This window comes from Sciurus vulgaris (genome assembly GCF_902686455.1).
Source record: "Sciurus vulgaris genome assembly, chromosome: 15".
Classification (NCBI taxonomy): Eukaryota; Metazoa; Chordata; class Mammalia; order Rodentia; family Sciuridae; genus Sciurus; species Sciurus vulgaris.
This window is the reverse complement of record NC_136476.1, coordinates 55,833,334-55,859,409: the sequence shown is the minus strand read 5'-3', so window position 1 is coordinate 55,859,409 and position 26,076 is coordinate 55,833,334. Positions and strand designations below refer to the sequence as shown.

The following is a 26,076-nucleotide window of genomic DNA, read 5'->3' as shown; positions in this document are numbered from 1 at the left end:
AGTGCACTGAGATAGGGGCACCAGGAGAGTATTACTGGAGTAGAAAGAGACACCAGGGAGGCTTTGTGGTCAGCCTATGGGGGTCAGGCAGGAAAAGCAGTAGAGGGAGAATGAGCTGCAGTCTGGAGGTGAGTGAGTCTTGCTGAAGAAGGTCAGCATGAAAATGCATGGGTTCAGGGAACAGATAGCGGTTCAATGTGGCTGGAGCAGGAGGTGTGGACAAGTCTGGGCAGGGGCTATGGAAGGCCTGGGTCTTGGTCAGACTTGTGGACAATGAGAAGTCACTGAAGGTTTGGAGTCAAGGGTGTGCTGGTTTGCCTGGGCTGCTCCTGTGGCAGCTGATAGGCTGCTGGCTCAGGACAAATCTTCCCATGTTCTGGGACATACCACTACACCAGGGTAGAGTTAAGCCACAAAATTCTGTTTAACTGGAGAGGACCAGCATTGCAAGACGACATGAAGAGAAAAGGGAACTTTCACGTTAAGATAATAAAGCCTAGAAATTACAAGGTAGTCAGTTTTTATATTGATAAACATTTTTATTCTAATATTATAGTAATAATTCAAGTGTAATTTTCTTTGAAAAGTCAACTCTGTTAAAACAAAACTTGTTAAATATCTTTCATCAAACATAAGCATATCTTTTCAATCCCCCACAACAGTCAGAGCCATGTAGCAGAAATAAGAGGTTTTTAAAGCCTACTACATTTTGTTATTGCTAAAAAATCTGAATAGTCGTCAAGGTCTCAAAGCAGTGATTAATTAACTTTTGAAAGCTCTACCAGATACTGTGACATAAAATCATGAATCCAGGTATCAGTGTCTGGCAGCGATGTGTCCACTAGATAGACCACTACTTTCCGGTCCCAGGGGTTAGCATGTTCAATAACCGTCTGCACCAGTGCCACCAGAGGTTTTCTTCTCCACATGATTCGAAACACCATTGAAGCCTCCTCAGACCACTGGCTGCACTTCACTCCTAGGGAACAGACAGGGAGCAGGGTAGCAGTGAGGTGTCAAACAGGCCTTTCTTTGATCCATTCTACTAGAAAAAACATTCAGTCAATTCCACAGTAGCTGAGCATCCCAGGTTAGACCTGTCTGTGCCAGAGATAGCTGCCTGAAACAATTGTAAACCCGTCCAGCTTCTAGTTCTACTTGAGTGAAGCTGCCTTTACCTACACACGCAAGTTTACTTTGAGATTTGATGTTGCATTATCAAATGAGGTGGTGCATGCCTGTAATCCCAGCAACTCAGGAGGCTGAGACAGGAGGATAGTAAGTTCAAGGCCTCAGCAACTTGGCGAGGCTCTGACTCAGTGAGACCCTGTCTCAAAGTAAAAAATAAAAAGGGCTGAGAATGTGGCTCAGTGGTTAAGCACCTATGGGTCCAATCCCCAGTCCCTCCCTGCAAAAGACTACACACATTTCCCATATGTAAAGTCTATGTAAATTTAAATGAATAATTGAGATATCCAGGGGGAATAAATATCAATATTAAAGAACTTAGTGGGATTTCTCTAAGTTTTTTTTTTTTTTCCCCCTTGATGGACCAAATATAGTTTAAAATAGAAAAGATTAAGTACTGGGGTGGTGGCTCAGTGGTACAGTGCTTGCCTGGCATGCATGAGGCCCTAGGTTCAATCTTCAGCACCACATAAAAATAAAATAAAGGTACTGTGTCCACCTACAACTAAAACCAAACTATTTAGGGCTAGGGTTGTAGCTCAGTGGTAGAGCACTTGTCTAGCATGTGTGAGGCACTGGTTTGATTCTCAGCACCACATATAAATAAATGAATAAAATAAAGGGTATATCAACATCCAAAAATATTGAAAAGATTGCATATCTGATTTATTTACAGTACGGTTTTTAAAAATTGTATAAAGCACCATGGAAAAGACAATGCTTCAAAGTCAGGGACTCATTACTATCCCCAGCTCTTCCTCTATCAAGTGGTGTGATCCTAAACAAATCAGCTCCTCTCTCAGCCCTCAGTTCATCACCTATCAACAAAGAAACTGGCAAAAAAGAAAAGAAAGAAAGAAACTGGCTGGCTAGATGAATTTTAAGACTCTGGGCATCCCTAAATCTCTATGACTTTGAACTTGAAATCAAGTGAGAGAATTCTAAAATATGAAAATGAAATTGAAGATAAAATATTTTTGAAGAAACACTATTAATAAAAATTAAGTCCATGTATACTAGAATAGACAGACAATGAATTATGCCCCAAGGAATGAAAGTTGGGTTTTAGATATGATTCCTAAAAGACTTGTTATCACATAGCAGGAGGGCTGAAGGTCTTGGGTATCGGGAATCTCCCACGAGGAAAGCTCAGAATTCTCATCGTAGCTCCAGCAGCCTTGAACAATTTCTGAGAGCCAAGTTATTAATAAAGGAAACGGTAACCCTTCTAGAGCATGACCAGCAAGGTAAGGAATGATCCCACAGTGTGGTTCCTCTCTTATATGATTCAAAAAACCAAACGCACAGCCAGGCTGTGCATCCTTTGCACAGCTGCAAAGGATGTCGTGTCCTCCATGATGCTGCAGTGAGGCAACGAATCACTGGGATCCTGGGACAGCAAGCACCTAAGGGCTCCTGCTGTTGAGTGGACAAGGGGTTTGTCCCAAGGATCCTAGAGAACCTTCAAATGGTCTCATTTATACACTCAGGACACCCTGTAGATTCCACTTTGGATATAGGGGTATTCCCAAATTTCATAGGGCTTGGGTGGATGTGAAGTAACGGTGTCAGTGGCCATGTCCAACAGGTGATTCCCATGAAACTCTCCATCACGTACACTAGCTGTTCTCCTTCCTTCTGATGCCCAGAGTTAAGAGCAAGTCTGCAGGAAGAAAGGCTTCGCAGAGGTGAGCCTAGAAGAACTGAGCTTGGAGAAGGGACCCAACAGAGGCACTGAGTGTGTGTTACGTGTAAGAGAAACACATGAGTCTGTGCTGTTTCAGTCTGCTGCCTGATCCCCATGTTCAGAGACATAAGCAGGACAGGGATGGACTGTTAATGGGACAGGCTGAGAAGTTCAGGGACCTGAATCCAGGTCTACTACACCTTTCACTCCCAGGAGGACACACAGTGAAAAAAGGCGAACATTGAGAGGCGGACTGCTGGCTTCAGGCTGTGGGGCCCTGGGAGACACTTCTGTCAGCTGCTGTTTCCTGATCTGCATAATAGTCACAGTAATGGTACGCAAGCCTCCCGACGGGGAGAAGGCCACACAACAAAGTGGCTGACAGAGCTTCTGGGTTTTGGCTGGGCATGCAAGGAATTCAGAAGCTCGTTTCATCCCAACAATAAGTAAAAAGTTGAAAACACTGAAAAGTGGGCTCACAGGGTAGTCTTCTGCCCCTAATTTGAAGAGACAGGCAGATACAGTGAGCCACAACTTGCTGGAGCACAAACCCAATGACCAAGAGATTGACAAATGGCCAAAGGCCTGTGTGGACAAGTCTGAGAGTTAAGTCTTCCCTCCAATAATACCACCTCCTCCCTCTAGGTCCTCCCAGCGAACAACAGAGAAAAATCCCCTTGGGCTTCCAGCAGGGGGTGGCAGGGGAGGGGCATTTTGAACTGCACCGGAGGTCTCTATTCCTAGTAAGCCCTGTCCTCAGCACCTGACCTGCTGGGGTTTCACCAGAGCCTGACCACCTGGAGGAAGGGAACTGTCCAGCTCCTCTGCTCCACCTAAGTAGAAACCCAGAGATGCTCTGGTGAAGTTCGCAGTGCGGCTGGAGCTCACCAGACTCAGCCCTAACAACATACAGGACTGCAGACTGCACCCACCTCCCCGACACACACACCTTGCCATGGCATTACCACAGGCCTGTTTACCCGAGTTCCTTTCCCCAGGACGCTGTGTCCACCTTTCACAAGTCATACCAAAGGCAAAAAGCACGGTTTGAAGAGACTGAACAAGCATCAGAATCAGACTCAGATATGATAGGAATGTTGGAAAGATCAGACCAGGAATTTGAAAGAACTATGATTAATATGCTAAGGGCTTTAATGGATGAAGTGGACAACGTAAGGACATGTGGATGGGGCTCAGGGCAGCTCAGTGGTTGCTTACTGTGTGTGAGGCCCTGGGTTCCATCCCAGCACCCCTACCCAGAAAAACCCATGCCCCACGCCATGGATGACAGAAAGATGTACATGTTAAGAAAGAATAAAGAAGAAAAGTTAGAGATGAAAAACACTTAACAGAAAAAGAATGTCCCTATAGCATTCGTTAGTAGACTGGACAAGGCTGAGAAAAGCTCTTTGATCTTGAGGATGTGACAACAGAAACTTCTAAAACTGAAAAGCAAAGTGAAAAAAGATGAAATAAACCCACAACAGAATGTCCAAGAACTAGGGACAACCACACAAGGTGCATTATGGGAAACTGGGAGGAGAAGAAAGAGAAAGGAACAGAAACATCTGAATAAGTGACTGAAAATTTCCTCAAATTAGTGTCAGACACCAAACACTTAGGTCCAGGAAACTCAGAGAACACCAAGGAGGCTCCACACCCTCCCCAAAACATCTAGGCATACCATGTTCAAATTTTAGGAAATCAAAGAGAAAGAAAAATCTTGAAGGCAAAGGGAAAAACCACCTTACCTATTGAGGAACAAAGAAAAGAATGATGTCTAACTTCTCAGAAACCATGCAAGCAAGGAGAGTGGAGTGATGAGAGAAAACCTCACCAACAGAAATTCTGTACCCTGTGAAATTATCCTTCAAGAATGAAGGACAGGCTGGGGGTGTAGCTCAGTGGCAGAGTGCTTACCTAGCAGGTGAGAGGGCCTGGTCCAGCTTCTGGGACCACCTAAAACAACAAAGCAAAACAAAACCCCAGAAACTAGAGGAACCTGGTGCCAGCAAACCTGCCTTGGAAGATGTGTTAAAAGAAGCTCTTCAAAGGAAAGGAGAGAAAGGAAAGAAGGGGAAAGGAAACTTGAATCTCTATAAAAAGAAAGGGAAAGCATCAGAGAATGAATAAGTGAAGGTAAGATTTTATTTTTCATATTCTGCACTCATCTAATAGACAACGGTTTGTTCAAGATAAGAATAGCAACAGCATATTGGATTATGTATGCTTGTACACATCAGTGAAATGAATAGCTGCAATAAGGCAAGGACAGGAAGAAGGAACTGTTTTGTTAGAGGGTTGTTATTACAAGGTATTTATACTACCTTTGGAGCAGGATAACAAAAGTGAACTTGGGACTTGGGCATTTAGTTCAGTGGTAGAGCATTTGCCTAGCAGGTGTCTAGCCTAGGGTTCAATTCCCAGCACCACTAAAAAAGAAAAAAAGGGTCGAATTGGAATAGTTGTAAATGTGTATGTCAAACTCTAAGGCAACCACTGAAGAAAGTTAAAAAAAGAATAAGAGAAATAGGATTGTTATATTAAGAAAGGAGAAAAACAGAATCATTTAAAATGCTCAATTAAAATCAGGAAAAGCAGAAAAGTGTGGAAGACAAAAATAAGAACTATGCCTAACATGCGAGAGGCCCTGGGTTCAGTCTCTAGTACTGCAAACACATACACACACAAGGACAGGGACAACAGGTGAAAACAGTGATAAACATGGTAGATATCACTCTAACTATACTGATAATCACTTTCAATGTCACTACTCCAAATATACAAATGAAAAGACAGAGATTGTCAGAGTGGATCAAGGCACAAGACCCAATTATGTGTTATCTGAAATAAACCCATTTTAAAGACAAATGTAAAGAAAAGTAAAGGGCTGGAGAATGATATAGGTGTGTTAATTTCAGACAGAACAGACTTCAGTGCAAGAGAAAGAGAAGGTTACCTAATGGGTAATGGGTCAGTCCTTCAAGAAGACATAACAATCCCTAGTGGGCATGCAGCTCACATCAGAATGTCAAGATACATGAAGCAAAAAAGAGAACTGCAAGGAGATATAGATGAATCCACTATCACGGTCAGACACCTTAACAATCATCTATCAGAAATGGACAGATCCAACAGGTAGAAAATCAGTAAGGACATACTGAACTCAACAGCACTGTAAGTCAACTGGATATATGACATCTGTAGACTACTTCTTCCAACAACAGCAGATTATAATTCTTTTCAAGCTTACATAGAACATTTACCAAGACAGACCCACATTCTGGGACAAAAACACCTTAACACATTTAAAAGAACAGAAATCACACAATGTCTGCTCTCAGTACACAACAGAGTTAAATTAGAAACCAACACAAGAAGATAGCTAGAAAATGCTCAAATGCTTGGAGAATGAATAACATGAGCAAAAAGTAAAAATATTTTGGGTTAAGTGAAAATGAAAATACAGCATACCAAAATTTGTGGGATGAAGCAAAAGGAGTGCATAGAGGGAAATTTATAACATGGGATGCATATATTAGACAAGAAGACAGAGCTAAATGACTTGTGGAGTCCCCAGCAAGGGGTGGGCACAGTGACCATCAGCGACCATGCCAGTGACAGGGATGACAGTTTCAGGCACTCATTCCTCACAGGGACTCCTTCTGTGGGCAATTTGATGATCATGTTTGACAGAATGTGTTATTAGCAAAATTTGAGCATTAAAAGTGAAAATGAAACAACCATTAAATCTGAAGAAGCTACTTAAGAGATTTGAGTTCAAAGCTAACTGGCACCAAGTCATATGCAAAGTGTCATTTTTGCTTAATTTCTAATTATGAGAATGTCCTTGGAATTCTAGTAGAAAAATAGAGAAAATGTCCAATGTTTCAAAATAAGGCAATAAATAGCATTCCAATAAAAGCTGGTCAATAAATAAGAATCTACAGACATAATTTCATTCTTCGCTGAGATCAAATCACTTCTGTCCCTGTGATACATATGTGGGGTAACTGGGGTTGAGGACTGCAGGCAGGAGCAAAGGGATCAATCAGGACAGCACTGTGACATGGTCATAATGCCCCATATCCCAGTGCGGCAGGACACAGAGAGCCAGCTGACTGCTGGGGTCTGTACTCATCCCTCCGGGCCTCCGGGCCCTCTGCTGTTGCTGACAGGCCTCTGGGTCCAACTCTATCCTATAGCTCATGCTATCGATCTACTGGCAGGAGCTCGCAGGGCAGCCACCGACATCCCTACTGCTCTCACAAAAGACCAAAGGAAAACCTCACTGGACAATGTTACAAACAGGCATCACTGTACACCTGTTAAACTACTCCTCAAATTTAATTTTTTTCCCCCAGTGCTAGGAAGGAGCTCATGCATGCCAGGCAAGTGCTCTGCCACTAAGCTCTACCACAGCCCTAGTGCCTTAAGTTTTAATAACAATCAAGAGGCAGGTGTGAATGTGGTGAAATTTCATACTATGGAAGCTGTCAGTTGTGATGCACACTGGAAACTCACTCAACCATGAAAATAACCCACCAATGTCTTGTGATTTATGTAATATTCCACTGTATAGATGTATAATTTATGCAATAAACTTATGCAAAAATAATGAAATAGTCTCCAATTGGTTATTTAGGTTGCTTTGTCTTTTTGTTTGTGTTTTGCTAGTATACACATCTGCAGGATTTCTCTTAACATGACAGTAAAAAGTGTAAACAACCTAATTATTCAACAAGAGGGAAATGTCAGTTCAATGGAATATTCTGCACCTTAAAAATTATTAGGGACTGGGTGCAGTAGTGGTGCATGTCTGTAACCCCAGCGATGTGGGAGGCTGTGAGGAACACAAATTAGAGATCAGCCTCAGCAGGTTAGTGAGATCCTGACTCAAAATGAAGAATTAAGTTGGGCACTTGTGGTGCACGCCTATAATCCTAGTGACTCAGGAGGCTGAGGCAGGAGGATCATGAGTTCAAAGCCAGCCTCAGCAACTCAGTGAGACCCTATCTCTAAAAAAGTACAAACTAGGGCTGGGGATGTGGCTTGGTGGTCGAGTGCCCCTGAGTTCAATCCCTGGTACCCGCCTCCACACACAAATAAAGGGATGGGGATGTAGCTCAGTGGTAAAAGTGCCCCAAAATAAACAAAAATGACTGTGGTTATAGCTAGTGGTAGAATGTATGCACAGTGCACAGAAGGCCGTGGGGTCAATCTCCAGTACTGGGGGAAAAACAGTAATGTCAAAACCATGAAACCACCTCCACCTCAAAATGCTAAAATGAAGAACAGAATGCAAAAATGCACCTGTATGAGGACTGCAGCTTTAAAAACATACTCATGCATGAAACCAGAGAGGGAAAATAGGAACAGTAGATATAATGGAAGAACTTGACTATAAGGATCATTAAGATTATTTCCATTATGGTCAGGATATTGTTAGTGGTAAAAAAAGAAAAAAGCACCAAAAATACTCAATGGGTCAATGACTCTGCACTTACTAAGTACCCAGGACAAAAGCACAACATAAGCCATGTTGCAGCAGGAATTCAACTTCTACAGAAATTACCTGCAAGTTGAGCAGTGACTGCCTGGAATGGCAGCTTCCGGAACATGTCCACCAGGGGCTGTACTTTCCTCACGTTGACTAACTCATGCTTGCCGTAGTCCAGTTCGTACACAGACACCAGTCCATTGGCCAGGATCCCCTTTAAAAGCACCCTGTGCCACCTAGTTGCATGTTGGATTAAAAAGAGAAAACACACAAAGTCAACAATAGCTTTAGGAGTAAGTAAACATTTTGTGATAAAAAGAAAAATTAATGAAAGTGATGATTATCAAAATAGAAAGCTATATTATCAGAGAAGTTTTTGAAGCAATTGCTGTTTCTTTTCCCAAAGGTTTTAATTCTGGGCTTTCCCACGGGCTCATCTGATGGAATCTGTGCACTCAGGAGACTTTGATGGGTCTCACAGAGCTCATGAAGGGCACCGATACATAAACTACCAACCATCCTTAAGCAGAATGAGGCAGGTGCCATGGAGGACTGTCAGGATAGACCAGGGGGTCCCTTTGCTCTGGGGAGACAAAGTACAGCCACACATTTGGTATGCAGCCTATGGTTTGGAAGGTGAAAACAGAGATGCATGCAGGACCAGCTGGAGCTGAAGAAGTGCTTGAGGTGAGAGCACTTCTAGACTAGGGAGGGCATGGTGTATGCGGAGATGGAGGAGAAAGCCTGAGACCCGAGGTTGGGAGAGATCAAAACAGCTTTGAAAAAAAGTTGACAATTTAAATTATACCAAGGAAGATGCTGAAAACCAAAACCAAACACAAACCCAACTCATCCCTTAAAATAAAGAACCTGGACATGGTAAGAGGGTGTGGGGAAGAACAGGAGTCTGGTTTCAGATCTGGAATTCAAGGAACCAAAAAGAAATTCACATGAAAATACTTTCCCCTTCTGGGGACATGGATAAAACGAGAAAAACCTAGAGTTGGAGGTTAATATATGAAATGCCATTTTAAAGTCCTACAGTCTCATTGACATGATTGAAGAGGATTATTAAGGAAAGGAAAACTATTTGCTACGGCTCAGAGAAAAGCGTCTATGGAGGTGATCTCAGCACCTAAATGGTAAGAGAGGGAGTCTACCCCAGGTGGCAGGCCCAGTCATTCTCTGGAACATGTTTGCCATCCATAAGCCCAGGGAACAGCAGACTTGTTATTGTGACATATTGCTGGACAGGGACAGGCCAGCAACCACCTAGAGCAGATAGGGTCTACAAACCATAGAGCTGCAAGGGTGAACAGGGCAACAAAGAGAACCTACCAAAAAAGGGGCCCACTTTGAAGCACTGTGTGTGACTGGTGGCCACTGGGGGAGCTCCAGGAACCTCCAGACAGGTTCCAAGTGCGACAAGCAATAATGCGCCAGTCCCAGAGACAACGGGGACACAGAATTCAGAGTACGTACCAAGTTTGGGGGCTCTGCAGATCTGAGCTGAGTCCCAACCAGGCCATTTTCCAGTTATGTCACCCTGGACACTTTATTTAACCTCTCTCAGTTATCTCATGTGCAATATTTAAGTCACTTGCATAAATACGATGTGAACAGTCCCTAGGACAATTACTTGGCATTATAATAGCCATCATTTGGAAGATAAGCTTCTGACCAAACTGAAGAGGACTTTACATATGAAAATGCCAGTTTGGTACAGGTTGCTAAGTTGTGAGCACAAAAAGAGACAAAAACATTTGGTTTTTACCAATAGCATTGTCTTTAAATTGTACAGGGCAACAAAATGGTGGTCTGGGGATTGAGTCCATAAACAAAGAGATACAGAGCAGTGGGGAGAAAGCCTCAGAAAACAGATGTGCTGTATTTCTATTCAGCTTTCAATTCTCAAAACCAGCACTTCATAAAGTCTTGTTTTAACTAGATCACCAACTTCCGTGCAAGGCATTGCCTGGAGTTTGTTAGAAACACAGATTCTGCGGCTCCACCACAGAGGTGGTGGATTCAGGATTCCTGGGGTGAGGAAGGTGATCTGTATTTTAAATAGGGATTCTAGGTGCTTCTTACTGGGATAGCACTAAGTCTTAACCTACTGCAGTTGGGAACAGAGTATAGTAAATAGCTCTGAGTCTTAAGCAAGAAAGATGCTCCAACACTTAACCCTGATTCAGTTCATGAACTTTAAAAAAATGGATAATCTATTCTTATATAAAACAATCCTTGATTATCTGGGAATAAATTAACCAGTTAAAGTTCAAGAGTTCTTGGGCAGAACTATTCAAACCCATAGAGGGTGGGTGGGGAGTCAAGGGCCTACCCTGTAGGCCTCCAGTCTATTGATCCTCCTTCCCCACAAAACCCATTTCCTCCAAGTAGGACCCTTCCCGTCATTGTTAATCTGCTCCTGACAATAGTCAACAATAATTTGGTGTTAAATGTAATTAAATTATAGTGCAAAAAACTCTGATTGAAGTAAATTGACACAAACTAAATTAAACCCATTTATGCTACGGTTGTAAATAACAATGACACAATATCATAATAAAAGCAACTTTTTAAAGATGAAAACCTTGCAACAAGCAGGCTTGTACGCTTTTCACCAAAATGATAATTATTAAACTCTTCACTTTTGAGATTACAAATTAGGATTCTGTCCCATGAAAATGTTGAAAATTTATACGTCTCTATTTGCTGTCTTAAGGAATAAAAGCATTTCTTGTAAAAAAAAAAAAAAAAAAAAAAAGCAGTTTGACTTTTTAACCTGAGTGTGGGGTATGCCTCTGTGGTGTGTGTGTGTGTGTGTGTGTGTGTGTGTGTGTGTGTGTGTGTGCTGGAGAGGGGAGACAATTCTTCACATTCAGTGTCAATGTTAAGCTTGTCCATTCCCCTCAGCAAGCTGGTGTGAGGAAAAGATGGCAGCTGTTTCATTTCCCAGGCTTCATGGCTTTGTGGAGAAGAGAGTGGGGAGAGGAGAGTGGAGGGCTTGGGCCTCACTGGGATGGAACCAACCATCCCAAGGGACTCTGGGAAGAGGGGTGTGGATCCAGGTGAGACAACAGGAAAACAGACTTGAGTGTTAAACATAAGTAAGAACTATGGTTCTCATAGTCCCAAGGCCAAAGAATAATCACGCAATGCACTGTCCTTCCTTATAAAAGGTGGCGCACTGCTAGGAAGAAATGTATGACATATATCGATCTTGACATATCAAGCAAGATTCAACAAGCAATTTCAACAGGTAATTTCTCTTCTAGGAACCTACTCCATAAACATCAGAGAAACAAAGATTATTTACAATAATCTATCATTATTTATAATAGTGAGAAGTCTGAGAGAAAAATCCTACATTACAAAAGAGAAATATTTTGATTTTTTATCTGACACATTATCATTTGGCCATGAAAAATGTTTGGCCATTATCAAATGGCCATGAAGAAACTGCATCACACGGAAAAATGTTCACAGCATGATGATGGGGGAAAAAACAGATACAAAATTTCTATATAATAATAATATACCAATTATATAAATGTGCATATAAAACTAGAATAAGTAATTTAGCAACTATTGTATTTGGGTAGCTGATTTTAGTTTCTTATGCTTAATATACATTTTACTTTTAAAATAAAAAAGTCATTCAACGAGAAAAACTTTTTTGAATAAAAGTATTTTTCTAGTAGAAAGAAGGGAATACCTTTACACCTTCATTTTAGGTATATAATTAGGTTTTAGCAGGAACATAATTAATTGAAATTTTAGATAAATGACATCATTTTAAATATTAGAAAAATTGCACAATTCACTGGTTTTAATTCAAATTCAAATACATTTTTGTGATTCAAAATCTCCCTGTGAGATTAAGGATTCCTGGTATTATTCTACACATTTTTCCTAGGAGCAGAATAAAAAGCTTTGTCCCAGGACCTACTTATTTTCCACTTTTGCAGCATACACTTGGTCTTTTTCCACCGCTATGTGGCGCTCCTCAGACACACTGTAATACAGAATCATCTCTTCCATCAACACTTCCAGCTTATGTATCTCCTGCCAAGGCTGGATGACAAAGTAGCCTGGGTGACAGGCCACAGGCACATACACATCCATGTGCTCCCCTGGCTTTGACAAGTGGACAGGAGGTGGCAGTTCTTCCACAGAGAAAGATCTGGTGTGGTCTGCCACGGGCTTTTTGATGACTTCTGGGAAGCTCTTTCTGAAATTCTCTCCGGTGTTGCCTGACACGGGCATGTTACCATTTTTGCTGCTGGGAGAGCTGACTGTGTTGGATACAGCACTCAAGAACACATCCTTCTGATGCTTCCACAGGTCTGCATTTGTAATCTGACGATTAATACTGCGATGAGGATCAGGGAAGTTCTTGGGAGTAAATAAATACACATATGTGATTCCCCTCTTTTCATCCACTTTTGTAACCTTTGGAAATGTAAAAATCAATTAAAGAAATCCAAATTAATACTGAATTCTAAGAGGCAGTTATAATACTAATCTTAAATATTAAAGCACAGCATTTTGTAAAAAAAAATACTTGCTAAAATTCGTTTTATTTAAGGTAAGACGAATTGTCTGTCACAGCCTAACGGTAAAAAGAATCAAGTCAAAATAATCTGTAAAGTAGCAGCAATCTTATGGAAATGAAAAGCTCTGGGAAAACCTTATCACTTTGCTAGACAGAGGTCAATATCACTGAGAAAAGTGGTTCTATACATCATGATGAGAGCTTTCAAATTAATGACGTTCCAAAACACTCACAGCAGAAATAGCAGCATGGTGAGTTCCTGTGTGCCCATCACCCAGTCTCAATAAAATCATCATGAGGATGGCAAAAGCCCTGGTCATTGTCCAGGCTGGTGTACCCTCACTGAGACAGAAAAGAAAAAGCTCTGATGTCCCCACACCCATGGGTTCAATTCCTTGTTTGGCCTAGTGTATGTCCTCACCTCTCACCCTGTCTACATGGAGAAGGGACCTGGGGAGAAGAAAAGAAAGCCAAATCACAGTTTTGCACCTTCCCCAGGAGGCCTTCCGACTCTCTAGCCACCTCTTTTCTTTCTGCTGGGGTGTCTGTATGGGAATACTATGACTGATAAGTGGGACTGCACTGCCCAAAGGCCAGATGACTAAACAACGATTTCCATTATCTTCTGTGATTTACCTTAGTGAGACACTTCTAGCTGTATCTATCTTTTATCAGAGCTGCAAATGAAAAGGCAGGAACAGAGGCAGGGAGGGCAGCATATTTATGATACATTTAAAAACTAACCATTAAAAATAAATTTTATTGAATACCATAGCTTCAGGAGTTTAACAAGTAGCGAAGAAAAAAATGGGGTAGCTGAGAAAACAACACTCACTGTCACGTAACAAGTGAAGAATATAAAACAGTGTGGTATTAAGCTTGCAACCATATACCATAAACCCTAGGGGAGTATAAAGATAGGGAAATGGTGTAAGCTAGAACGATTTAGAGATCTTCATGTAGACATTTTGTAGGACATTTTGTGGTTATATGTTTACATAAATTAATAATATTTGCATCAGTTAATAACAGAAAACATCATCTTATGTTTCTGTTCTTACGAATAGGAACAAGGTTTTTCTTTTCCTTTTTTGAGTGTGGTACTGGGGATTGAACTCAGGAGTACTTAATCACTGAGATACATAGCCAGTCCTTTTTATTTTTTAAGACAGGGTCTCACTAAGTTGCTAAGGCTGGCCTCCAATTTGCAATCCTTTGGCCTCAGCCTCCCAAGTTGCTGGGATTACAGGCATGTGTCATCATGCCCAGCATAATTTTTCATTTTAAGATGTAAAAATGGAGAAAATGAAACAAGAGCTAGTGAAATAAGAAATTTAAATAAACTAAGAATAAAGGTTATAAACAGATGATGTTTATAAATCCATTCTACTTTAAGAAAAAAACAGAGGACATTTAATTACTAGCAACAATTATCAAGAGATATGTGGTCCTCTGCTGGTGACTTAATTCCTTATGATACAAAAGTAAAACAGAACCATCTCTGATATCTTATTAATAATGGGAAAAATTAAATCAATCCTTTAAAAGTAATATCAGGCATACAGGATGACTTCTTAAATAAGAAACAATTAAACCATGAGATATTTTACAGCTGCAAATGTAACCAATCTTTTGCATATAAAAATATGTCCAATGTCCAAGTTTACAGTATCAAAATTCTCCCACACAAAACAGAGCCCCTCTGATCAATGGCTCCAGCTCCCTTTCTAGAAGTACCAGGGCCAGTAAAATAACTAACCTTAATGCTACAGTCTGAGCAGTTCAGAACAGAATCTCTTAACCAGAGCACAGCATCTGGTGTCCACATGCCAATAGATTGTGGAAGATCAGCTAAACAGCACTTTATAGCCTGAAAAATAAAATAACAACACATACACACACACACATAGAAAAGTGAACATGCACTTAAGAGCAATATCAGCACTATTTCTTACAAAAAGATGCTGTTAAGGTAGAGGGTATCAGGGCTAGGTTTGTGGCTTAGCAGTAGAGTGCTTGCCTGGCACATATGAGGCACTGGGTTCAATTCTCAGCACCACATAAAAATAAACACATAAAGATCTTAAAAAAAAGATACAGGACAAACAGTAATGGCAGGTAGCGACAACCACAGCTCTTGGTTTGAGCTTTGCTATGTTCTATTTATGTCCCTACTATTGCCTTTACTCCTCTTATGAGCCGGGGCTCGTACCAGGCACTTCTCGTCCCATCACACCTCTGTATGGCAGGTGCTGGGACATCATTTTATAGACAGTGAGACAACTCAAGAGAAACTAGTTCCTGGAAGGCCACAGAGCTGAGCAGACAGGGCTGGGCTGCATACCCAGATGTGTGCTCTAAGCTGGACTTAAAAATGAAGTTATTCTTTGAAGGAAATACAGCTTCCACAAGGCTCTTTCAAGAGGTTTCAGTGCTCCACAGACTCTCCCGAGTAGCTTATGGGACCAAGTACCTGAGCTCACCTTTTACAGGAGGCTAGGATCAGAATTAGGGGGACAGGAAACACTGAAATTCACAGGTATCTGAAGGTCTCATTTACTCCAAAGCTACCTCCCCCTTCCTCACTTCCCACGCTTCTGGAAAATGACTAAAGTAGGTAGCAAAAGGTGACCTTGGGGATCCCTTCAGCCTCGTGTGACCTTTTTGTACCTCTTGGGTTCCTCCCTTCCTCCCTTTTCCTCCCATCCTGCCCCATCCTCCCTCCTGACCAAGCTCTCTCAGTGCCAGATGCACGCGGGGGGAGGAGTCACTCAGGGTGGAGGGAGAGGGCCCTCTAATATCTGCAGGGGCTGGCAAGCAATGGCAGTATGGGTCCAATGGGCTAGCAAGGGGGCAAGCATGCGCACCACCCACGGGGCAGTGCTCAGTGTTGCATAATACCAAAAGAAAAGACAGAAGTAGGCATTTTTGTGTGGGGAAAAAAAAATCCTAATTTTAAAATCCTGGCAACCAACTTACAGGTTTAAATTACGGTAAGAGCCAAGAGCAAAACACAACATTTATGAGTTGGCTTTGGCTGACAGACCCTCAGTTTGCTACTCTGACTTAAACCTCTTGCGGAGATGCTGTTAGCCAGAGTCTTGGGTTGGTTGGCCTTTAAGAACCACCCCCGTGGCCCCTGCCAGTAGTCTTAACAACTATCAAATAGTAAATCCAGATAAGATTAACAGAAAAAATATTCAGGAACAGTTCATGCTGCAGCATAACAGAAACTGATGCCTTTCAGACTGGCAGCAGAGAGTGGGCCACAGCCCCTGCCCTCCCAGCCAGAGAATCCTTAGAGGTAAGTAAGGCTGGCCCTGGATGGATGCTTCACTGAGGAGATGCAAAGGCCAGAACTGTTAGAGAGTACAGCAGCACTTAGGTCTATCAGCCTCTGATATTATGACTGAGCAAAAGGACTCAGAAAAAGGATTCTGAAAACAGGTTTGAATAAGAGCTAAACATCTGTGTAATAGCTGTTGCTAGAAAAGGCAATGGAGACTAGAGTAAGAGAAACACTGAAAGCCATGTGAGGTACGCACAGCTACGTTTTATCCACTCAACACTGAGGCAGGAGGTGTCTTCTGGAAAATACTGTCGAGGTATTTCGCAATTACAGAATACCAAATACCTTTTTAAAAAATAACTAATTTCAATACAAAATACTTCTCCAAAAGGTAATAAAAAGTTCTGAATAATTTGTCAAGATAATTAAAAATCCTTATCATCTGAAATTCACTGAGAGGAAGGACAGGCGGACATTAATCTTTTTACTAAACTGTATGGAGGAAAAGTCATATGAAAATGATGAAGCATGAACACCCGAAACTGCACAGCAATCGGTACTGGCATCTAATAATTAAAATGGAACCTCTAACTGGACAACACAGCCTAAACATTTATCAAGCAATACTCTGCAAGCATGAATAGGCTTTCTGTCTAAGTCAGCTAAGTTTTACTTCTGAAATGGCAAATAATCACATTTGGACAATTTCCAATTTTCTTACAAACTAGGGACTGTAATCATTGGCAAGATCAAAACTGAGATAGCATCTCATAAACTGATCACTAACACATCCACACCTCTTCCAGAAAATCTCCAGCCTTAAGACATATTGTACCTGGGGTGGTATTGCAATCATTTCATGGAGAAATCGAGGTGGAATTTCTCTGAGCTCTGACACTTTTACAGACGTTGCATTGCCAGAGTCCAGGAACTGAACATCAAGAGCCCGGCTGCTGTGCACATTTGTGATCTGAAATGAGAAAGGTACTGGCTGATTTTTTATACTTAAAAGACCAACACTTCCATGAAATTACATTTTATATAATTCAAAATTGCATATTAAAAGCAACAAAATTAAAAATTCCTCTTAATTTTCAAGTATTCTTTGAAAGCAGAATTGATTTCAACATCGTTTCCAATTCACCTAATCAGTAATAATCATTAAAATAATAATCAGTAAAATTCATAAGGACAGAGATGTTTACTTTTTCTAATTCTAGATGTGATGTATTGTAAAATGACTTGATACATTACTAAATATTGATGATTAGACAATGTAGTCTGTTCTCTAAAATATTAAAATATGAGGGGCTGGGAATATAGCTCAGTTGGTAGAGTGCTTGCCTCGCAAGCACAAGGCCCTGGGTTCAATCCCCAGCACCAAAAAAAAAAAGAAACCAAAATATGTGAGGGAAAATACTACTATATCTTAGCAAGAGGAAAACGAAGAATGGAGGAAATTCAGAAACAAAATTGTACTTGCAGTGGATAAATACTGTATATTAAAAAAATCTGTTATATCTTTGTCCAAAAACCTAGTAATTTTTATCATTTTGCTAACTGAAAAACTTTGAAACTCAGAAAATTTTAGACAGGTAAGATAGAGTCAAAATTAATAATTTCAAAATGGGAAAATGACACACAGAGTCAATTACTTCTAATTACTTTGTAATTATTTGTATAACTGTCAAGAATACATCATTTAACACAGGATCTGCTTCTCATAATCATTTTTTCTTCCATTGCTAAGAGAATATTCAAACCTCTGCCTGCTTCAAAGTAGACAATACATAATTTGATAGTAATACAAATAACACCAGAAATTTATCCAAGTATTTGGGCATACACTTGCCATACAATTTGCCTAAAATTCACAGTCTGAATTTAAACATGAAGACACTCAAATTGAGAAAGTGTTTACAAAATGATGCTATGCTTTATAAAGTCACAAATGACAAAGAAAGACTAAGCAATTGCAGGTGGGAGATGACATAACTACCATGCAATGTAGATCCTGACTTGAATCCTGGACCAGAAAGGCGACTCTAGTAGAACAACTTGGAAATGTCAAAAAGTTTTGCAGATTAGTTAAGAATTCTGTATTAATGTTAATTTTCTGATTTTTTAAAATGATACAGGGATCATGTAAGATGTCAATTGAAGAGTACAAGGTAAATGGGACCGCACTACTATTTTTTGCAACTCTTTCTAAAAAGTCTGAAATTATTTTTTAGTTTATAAGTATTTGTACATTTACACATTACATATACACTGCATAGCACAGAGCTTTAAGAACTGGACAATGCCACGTTCTTTCTAGTGAGTCATGTTTTTGAAGTTTATGGCTAAGCATGTGGCACACAAGCCCTGGTCATATAACTCGGAGCTCAGACTCCCGACACATTTGCATTAATGACAGACAGAATTGAGTTTTCTTAAGGGGAAAATCAATACATTAATTTATCAAAATGTTTCTGTGCAGCATTTAAAAAGGAATAGAACAATGGTTCTTATCTTTTTGGGGTTGGTTTGAGAATCTCATGAAAATCATGCACACTTCTTATCCCAAATACACAATACAAGCGCACACATAAAATTTGCATATTATTACAGAAGGGTTCAGGAATCCCCACCCCTCTGGCACTGAAAGTAGAAGTCCTTGCATCTAGATTAAGAACCTCTATAGTACTCAAAGAAAAAACCCAGAAAAATAACATAAAAGCTGAGATTTTCAATATTAGTAATTGGGCAAACTAGATATGGAAGGGAGGAAAGAAGGGCAAGAAGAAAGGAAGATTTGAGAAAAAATTAGCAACCACAAAAATCTTAAATATAACTTTAAAAAATGTAGAAATAATAAAATGTAACCTCCTTTCAAATTTCTAACTGAGTTTAAAATTGCCAGGGACTGGAAATAAAGTATGCGAACACAGGGCCTTAGACCTGGGCAGGGGGAGAGAGGGTCTGAGACTCCCCCAGCAAGCCAGAACTCTCAAGGGCTACACCATCAACGGGCAGGAGACTTTGGAAAGCAACTAGGCACCATCTAGTAAAATATGAAGCTGTGTATTTCCTGTACCCAGAAACTACTTCTAGGTAGTTACCCTGGAAGACAGGCACAGGAAGGTTCAGAGAAATGCTGTTTATAACAAAAAAATGACAAGTAATCTAGATGTCCGTCATCAGAAGAATGGAGTAATAATATGGGCATATTCATTTTGTGATATCATATAGGGGTCAAAGTAGATGGACCAGGGTTGCACCCATTAATAGGGGTGAACATCTCACAAACACAGGAAGTGAAAAAAACATGTTTCAGATGAATGAACACTTTCTGCTATTTACATAAAAATTTAAAAATGTATTCATTTAGCTATGTTTTACTATACATATTCTACATATTCCTTTCTATATATTCATTTCTATAGTTATCCTACCTAGAACCATAGAATTATATAGTTTGTACTAGTTTACAGGACTATAACATATATAGTAAAAGTATATATGTACAGATACAAATATATTAAAAGTATAAAGAAATGAATAAGAACAAGAAACACCAAATTCAGCGGGTAGTTCTCTCAGGCAGGAAAGAAGGGAATGCAAATAGGGAGATCAATCATTCTGGTCATCTTTACTTTCATAAACTGGTGATAAGTCCATGTGGCTTATTCCTTTTTAAAACACCCATTTGTGTATCTTTGAAATGTTTCATAATAAGTTTTTAAAAAGTTAAGTGATGATTTTACCTCCACTCGTAACCACTTTCCTTTGCAATGGAAGAGGCAGATTTTCCCACAGAAGGGTAATGAGACGAAGTACTCAGAGGTCATGTGCTACAAAACAGAAACATGAGATACTTTATTACTCTTGGCAAAGAACACGTTGCTACACCACTAGAAACAGACACCAAGGAGCTGGGGAGCTATTTTGCCCACATGTAACCAGACTTCCTGTGAGACCTTTCCTTCCAGGGGGTAAGCCTCAGTGGATGTGAAACACACAAGGGGTGCAAGAACTTGTGTCTTGTCACTTGTATGTTTGTTGATGTCAGTGATTTCCTCTTCCTGAGTGTACAGGGCTCACAAACCAGCACCGTTAACATGTTAGCAGAGGTCAGCATGATTCATTTAGGCTCTGGTTCCACCATCAGTTACACATGAAGAGGGGTGCTGAATCTCACAAAAAGAGGACAGCGGATGGATGAAGAGTGAGGAGGCTGGGCCAGCTGTCCATAAGGCCTCTTCTTTCCATCTTTTAACATTAAGACTCAAAAATAAGATTTTAATTCCAAAACAAGAGAAATGTTATCAATACAAATCTATTATCCATGCCAATGAAATGCCAACAAACTGCAGCTGCAGGTCTCCATCTGTCTCTTCTGCCTTAGCTTGAATGTCTCTTTCTGCTCAGGTGAGTGCTTCTACTCTCTCCAAAGGCAATATCTCCACTGGCTTACCAGAGCCCTGGGGAATGCCAAGAGTCCTTTTCACAACCAAAGGTTATAAGGACATCATGCAAATGAGTCAACAGGGACAACCTCTCTGGTGGTCTCAGATTTCTCCAAGATACATTAGCAAATTAAACTTAATTACCTGGAAATAGATAGCTTAACACACACACACACACAAATGACATCTTTAACACTGATGGAGATGGACCTATAGACATAATGTAGCAATGGACAGTAGTCTGAATTCAGGTTCAATCTGACTCAGCAAGTATTCTGTAATATTTATATATATACACAACTGAATTAGGTACTGTAAGGGATATAGAAAACTGGCAAGGCACAGTCTCTGCCTCCAGGAAGCAAAGTTAAAATACAAAGCTGAATAGAGAGCTCCAAGTTGCCCAATGCACCTTGTAGATTAAAGAAGAACACCCAGGCAAGGGGGTCAGGGCTGAAGTGGCCGCAGGGCTTAGTTACTTGGAAATCTCAGCATATTCTGAATTATGACTATAACATTCTAATAGATGTAAGGAAACCACTTTTGGAACTTAAAACCTCTACAGATCCTGATTCATAAAAAAAACCCACACTAGAATAAAAGGGTAAGGAACTTATTAGTATAAATTGCAGACACATTTACCATAGAGAGCTCAGGGAGTGGTGCCTGAGAAGGAAGATGAGGGTGGAGTTTTATTCTAAATCCCAGGGTTTCTTCTTTGCCTGCAGCAGCAGGGCCAGCTGGCTCAAACACAGAGTCACGGGCAGCTGCACTGATGGGTCATCAAATGCATGTTATAAATAAAGTCTTACTATACACCAGGCACTGGGCTAACCAGAAAAGCAACTATCCACAGGACAATCCCTAGGAACACACTATCATCATCTCCATTTTAAAATGCTGAATATGGAGGGTTTTTTCTCTTAAAGCTCTGAAGCCTGGGGCTTCTACTTATTCTAGAAATTCTACCTCAAACTATTAAAATTATCCCTTTTTCTGCACTGTAGTGAACCAATCTTGTGTGATTTTAGGACCAACTGTAGAGGGGAGGGTGTTCTTCCATACCTTGCAGTGGAAGTAGTCCTCTGTCTTATGCAGAAGGTCGTTGAGCTTGTTCAGACCCTTACAGGGTACCTGGCAGTAGAGTGTTCCATCAGAGCAAATGTTAGTCACTTTGACATTTGTGTACATGGCATCAACCTGGAACAGACCAAGGGCACACCAAGAATGCTTCAGAATAGAACGTTCTCATCTCCATAAGCGGTATTAATTTACCTAAATATCCCATTTAAAAGCCTGCATTTTTAAATCATCTAAGTTAGATGACAGTATCAAATAAAAATCTTAAATGTAAAATACTACATTTAATTATACTGGATCCTTTTCTTTCCAAAAGGAATACCCAGTATCACTTGTGTCAGGCACAAAAGAGACATTTTGCACAGATTACCACATTCCATTGTCTGAAAGGCTAAAAAGGTAGTGAATTTTGGTTTATTTTTCTCCCATTCTTTGAGAATGAGAATTATCCCATAAGGCATGTTTTTGCAACATTCACAGAAATGAAAATAAAAAACTCTCATAAAACCAATCCCATGACCAGCTGGCTTTCTAATCACAGGATACATGAATTTCAATAATTTAAAAAAATATAATTGAGATTTAATTTTAGCCATTTTTAAGTTAAATTGTAGTAAGATAATTATTAGTTCTACTTATTCAAAACACTCCACCAGGGTTTTATGAGGTCTTTAAAATGATCATTTTAAAGACCTTGTACTTTTATTTAGGGTAAATGTTTTGTGAGTTATTTAAAAGTTTCCAATCAGAATGGCTGTTATCAAGAACACAAGTAATAATAAGTGTTGACATGGATGTGGGGAAAAAGGCACACTCAAACATTGCTGGTGGAGTTGCAAATTGGGCAGCCACTCTGGAAAGCAGTATAGAGATTCCTCAGAAAACTTGGAATGGACCCACCATTTGACCCAGCTAGCCCACTCCTCAGTTTATACACAAACGACTTAAAATCAGCAAACTACAGTAAAGCAGTCACATCAATGTTTATAGCTGCTCAATTCACAATAGCTAGATTGTGGAACCAACCGAGATGCCCTTCTATTGATGAATGGATAAAGAAACTGTGGTATACATACACAATGGAATACTACTCAGTCATAAAGAATAAAATAATTATGGCATTTGCTGGTAAATGGATGGAGTGGGAGAATATCATGTTAAGTGAAATAAGGCAATCCCCAAAAGCCAAAGGCTGAATGTTTTCTCTGATAAGTGAATGATGATACATAATGGGGGGGGGTAATGAGGGGGTAAGAAGAGTGAAGGAACCTTGAATTGTGTACAGGGACATGGGGTGGGAGGAGGTGGGGGAGGAAAGATAGTGGACTGAGACAGACATTATTACCCTACGTACATGTATGATTACACAAATGGTGTGAATCTACATTGTGTACAAACATAGAAATGAAAAGGTGTATCCCATTTGTGTACAATGAATCAAAATGCAGTCTATAAAAATTTTTAAAAAATCAAATAAAAAAAAGTTTTCTTCTTTGGGGGAACTGATGTTCTATGCGTTTAAAAATGTTAAAGCCAATAACAACTATCTTCATGGATTGAATTTTCCCCTCTTATATTATTTCCCTTTATTGTTTATGCAGAGTAATTTCATATAAAATTAATATATACTCACTGAGGAAACTGGAAAATAAAAAAATCACATTCCTAAGAAATAATTACTATTGACAGATTTTCCTCTTCCAGTTACTCTCTCCTTTTTTCTATTTATGTTATGCCTGTATCAATCATTAGCCTAAAATCTGTAATAGTCTTTTCTGATGATTTTCTCTCAGGTGCATGTGTGACCAAGGACAAGAGTGGTCAGGGTGGTACCTGCAGGTGAACCTCTAGGGACTTGTCACATATGGCCTTCAGGCAGGTGGCGTTGATGTTGATATCGTCTTCTCCTGAGGTATCATAGAGGACAACGAGGGGAATATCGGCCTTGTCAAGTATCTCCACTGCAAAGATCTTTCCACAGGTTAAAGATTCAACTATCTTCACTAGATCAGAATCGTCGTTTAGAACCTCCAGCCCTGAAAAACAGCAAATGCCTTAACAGAATCACCTAAGATGGAGAGCCCGATTGTGCCTGCTTTGATCACCTATTGAAATTATGAATCCACCACCCAATTATTAATTTTATATGGACGGTTTGTTTCACAATTTTTTTTAATTAAAAATCATAAATTTACATAGGGCAATGTTGTTTGATTCATTCTGTTATTTTTTTCCCTTCCCCCCCACTCCCACCCTTTTCCCTCTATACAGTCCTTCCTTCCTCCATTCTTACCACCCTCCTTATCCCTGACCCTAAACCTAACCCTAACCCTAACCCTAACGCTAACCCCTCCTACCCGCCGACAATCTTCTTTACCTTACTCATCTGTAGGTTTTTAAAGTACATGAATGTCCTTCGATACTCTAAGGCTGACAATCTTAAAACAAGATGAAAAACTGATGATCAATCAGGATTTCTACTTTAGGAGAAACAGCCTTCACTTTACATACAAACATACATTTAAAATAGAGACCAGAGCATGTCAGAAGCTATCAATGTATCTCCATGTACCTGTAATGTCTTTCCTAAAATTCCCCCCTTGATGTTTTCCATTTTCTATTTAAATAAATTGCTTTTTCTTATAAAATGAACACACATTTATTGGAAATTGGGACAACCATTTTTCTCTTTCCTCATTCCTTCTTTCCTTCCAGTACATTACTATGATCCTGAGGATACAGATAGCCTTCTGATTTATCGAAGAAAGACTAAGCATTTAACATAACATAGGTTTAGGTGAATCGGGTCTTAGTCCAACTGCTCTTCCGGTTCTCTGAAAACTGTAATTCGATACATCCTACATATCACAACTCTAAGTTCATCTATTAAACTACTGAAAATTAGCTCACCACTTCCCCTAATTATAATATCTATTTCTGAATTTTCCCCTTTAAATCCATCAACTAAAAGTCCTGTAGCTTTTCTCACACCTTTTACTTTTGCATCCTAAATCTTGTCCTACACTCTTAATATGCTCCTTTCAAAACCAGCTGCACTGGCTTCCAACAGGTCCTGAAGACACTTTGGTTGATCTCACACAGTAAGACCCTGCTCCTGTGATATAAAGACTCATCCTTACTGGGAGGGGCATTTCCTTAAAGGGCTCATTTTCACATGAGAATTATGATCACTTTCTCAACCAAGGGCAAGCCCTCCTGGCACAATGCATATTTCCATTAACCTGACCAATGTGTCCACCAGACCTTAAGTGTACCTATAATGTCACTCACATACATGCCTCTATGCTTTCACAAGGAGGAAAGAAAAGAACAGTGATTGTCTATACAAGAACCTGCAAAAGTGCTACAGCCAAACTCAGCTTGGGCTCGGGGGACATATACTTGTCTCGTCTCCACAGTCCATCTCCATGGGAAAGGGGCGGGGGGTCAACTCAAGACACAGGGCATAATGGGATTGAAAGTGACCAAATTCCATGGTACAGGACCTCTACTGCTTAATACTAGGGTGATCAGGACAAAAAAACTCTTTCAGATGGCCAGCAGATATTCTTATAAAAAACATAGTATAATACATTACACAAAAAAAACTTTTATATTTTGTTTTACATTTTATATGTAACAAAATAAAAACATTATAACATTTTCATAATGATCACATCTTATACAGAACACATTAACATGCATTAATTTAAACTTATAAGAAATAACACTTTATAATACTTTGAGATACAGAGATGATTTCAGAATTTAACAAAGAGCTGTGGTGATAAGCTATCAAAATGGCAAGCTTTTGGAAAGCACCTTACCTGCCAGTTTACACTTTGTAGCTTGGAATGCAAGTGAACAGAACTTCGGGTTTAATTTGTATGCTTTGTTCTTTTCAACATTTTCACTAAAACCATAGTCGACGTAGCATACCTAAAGATAAACAACCACCACCATGATGTTTAGGTTCAAAGCTCTTTGTCCTCACTTTAAAAAAAAAAAAAAAAAAAAAGTGTGATACATTTAACTGGCTCCATTTTATTCCACGATCAGTGGGAAGTGGTTCTGCCGCTGTCTGCACAGCAGGCTGGAAGTCCCTGAGGAGAAGCTGGAGTGGACCCAGGACATTGGGCTGCTATAGTCTGAAACTTAAATGCCACCCCCAAGACGCGAAAGGGCAGATCCTCTGGGGAGCCAGTCAACAGCGGATACTTTTAGCACATGAAGCATTCCTTTCCCGCGGGAGTCCAAGTGCAACAATCTCATGATAAGCTCGAGTTTTTCCAGAGTGAGAGATAGAAAGTTTGGGGAACTTTT

General features: G+C 40.0%; 1 protein-coding gene across 1 annotated transcript; it reads right to left on the bottom strand.

The window, feature by feature from the left end:
• Window positions 1-551: 551 nt before the first annotated feature.
• LOC306645619 (tudor domain-containing protein 7-like) lies at window positions 552-25,723 on the bottom strand. The gene is made up of 9 exons (XM_079113556.1): window positions 25,581-25,723; window positions 23,587-23,789; window positions 21,739-21,873; window positions 19,972-20,058; window positions 17,058-17,192; window positions 14,693-14,803; window positions 12,328-12,830; window positions 8,451-8,611; window positions 552-979 (listed from the first exon to the last, which is right to left on the bottom strand). Exons 3-9 carry the CDS (start codon window positions 21,862-21,864, stop codon window positions 759-761), a joined length of 1,344 nt encoding a protein of 447 aa, XP_078969682.1. The 5' UTR covers window positions 21,865-21,873; window positions 23,587-23,789; window positions 25,581-25,723; the 3' UTR covers window positions 552-758.
• Between the last annotated feature and the right edge of the window lie 353 nt (window positions 25,724-26,076).

What these genes read in the sequence shown, in the direction of transcription:
- LOC306645619 (XM_079113556.1), bottom strand. Translation starts at nt 21,864, where the DNA reads ATGTACACAAATGTCAAAGTGACTAACATTTGCTCTGATGGAACACTC. An exon ending in GAAAGTGGTTACGAGTGGAG is followed by an intron (nt 17,193 to 19,971) that starts GTAAAATCATCA and finishes TTCTCATTTCAG; the next exon opens with ATCACAAATGTGCACAGCAG. An exon ending in GCTCAGACTGTAGCATTAAG is followed by an intron (nt 12,831 to 14,692) that starts GTTAGTTATTTT and finishes ACATTTCCAAAG; the next exon opens with GTTACAAAAGTGGATGAAAA.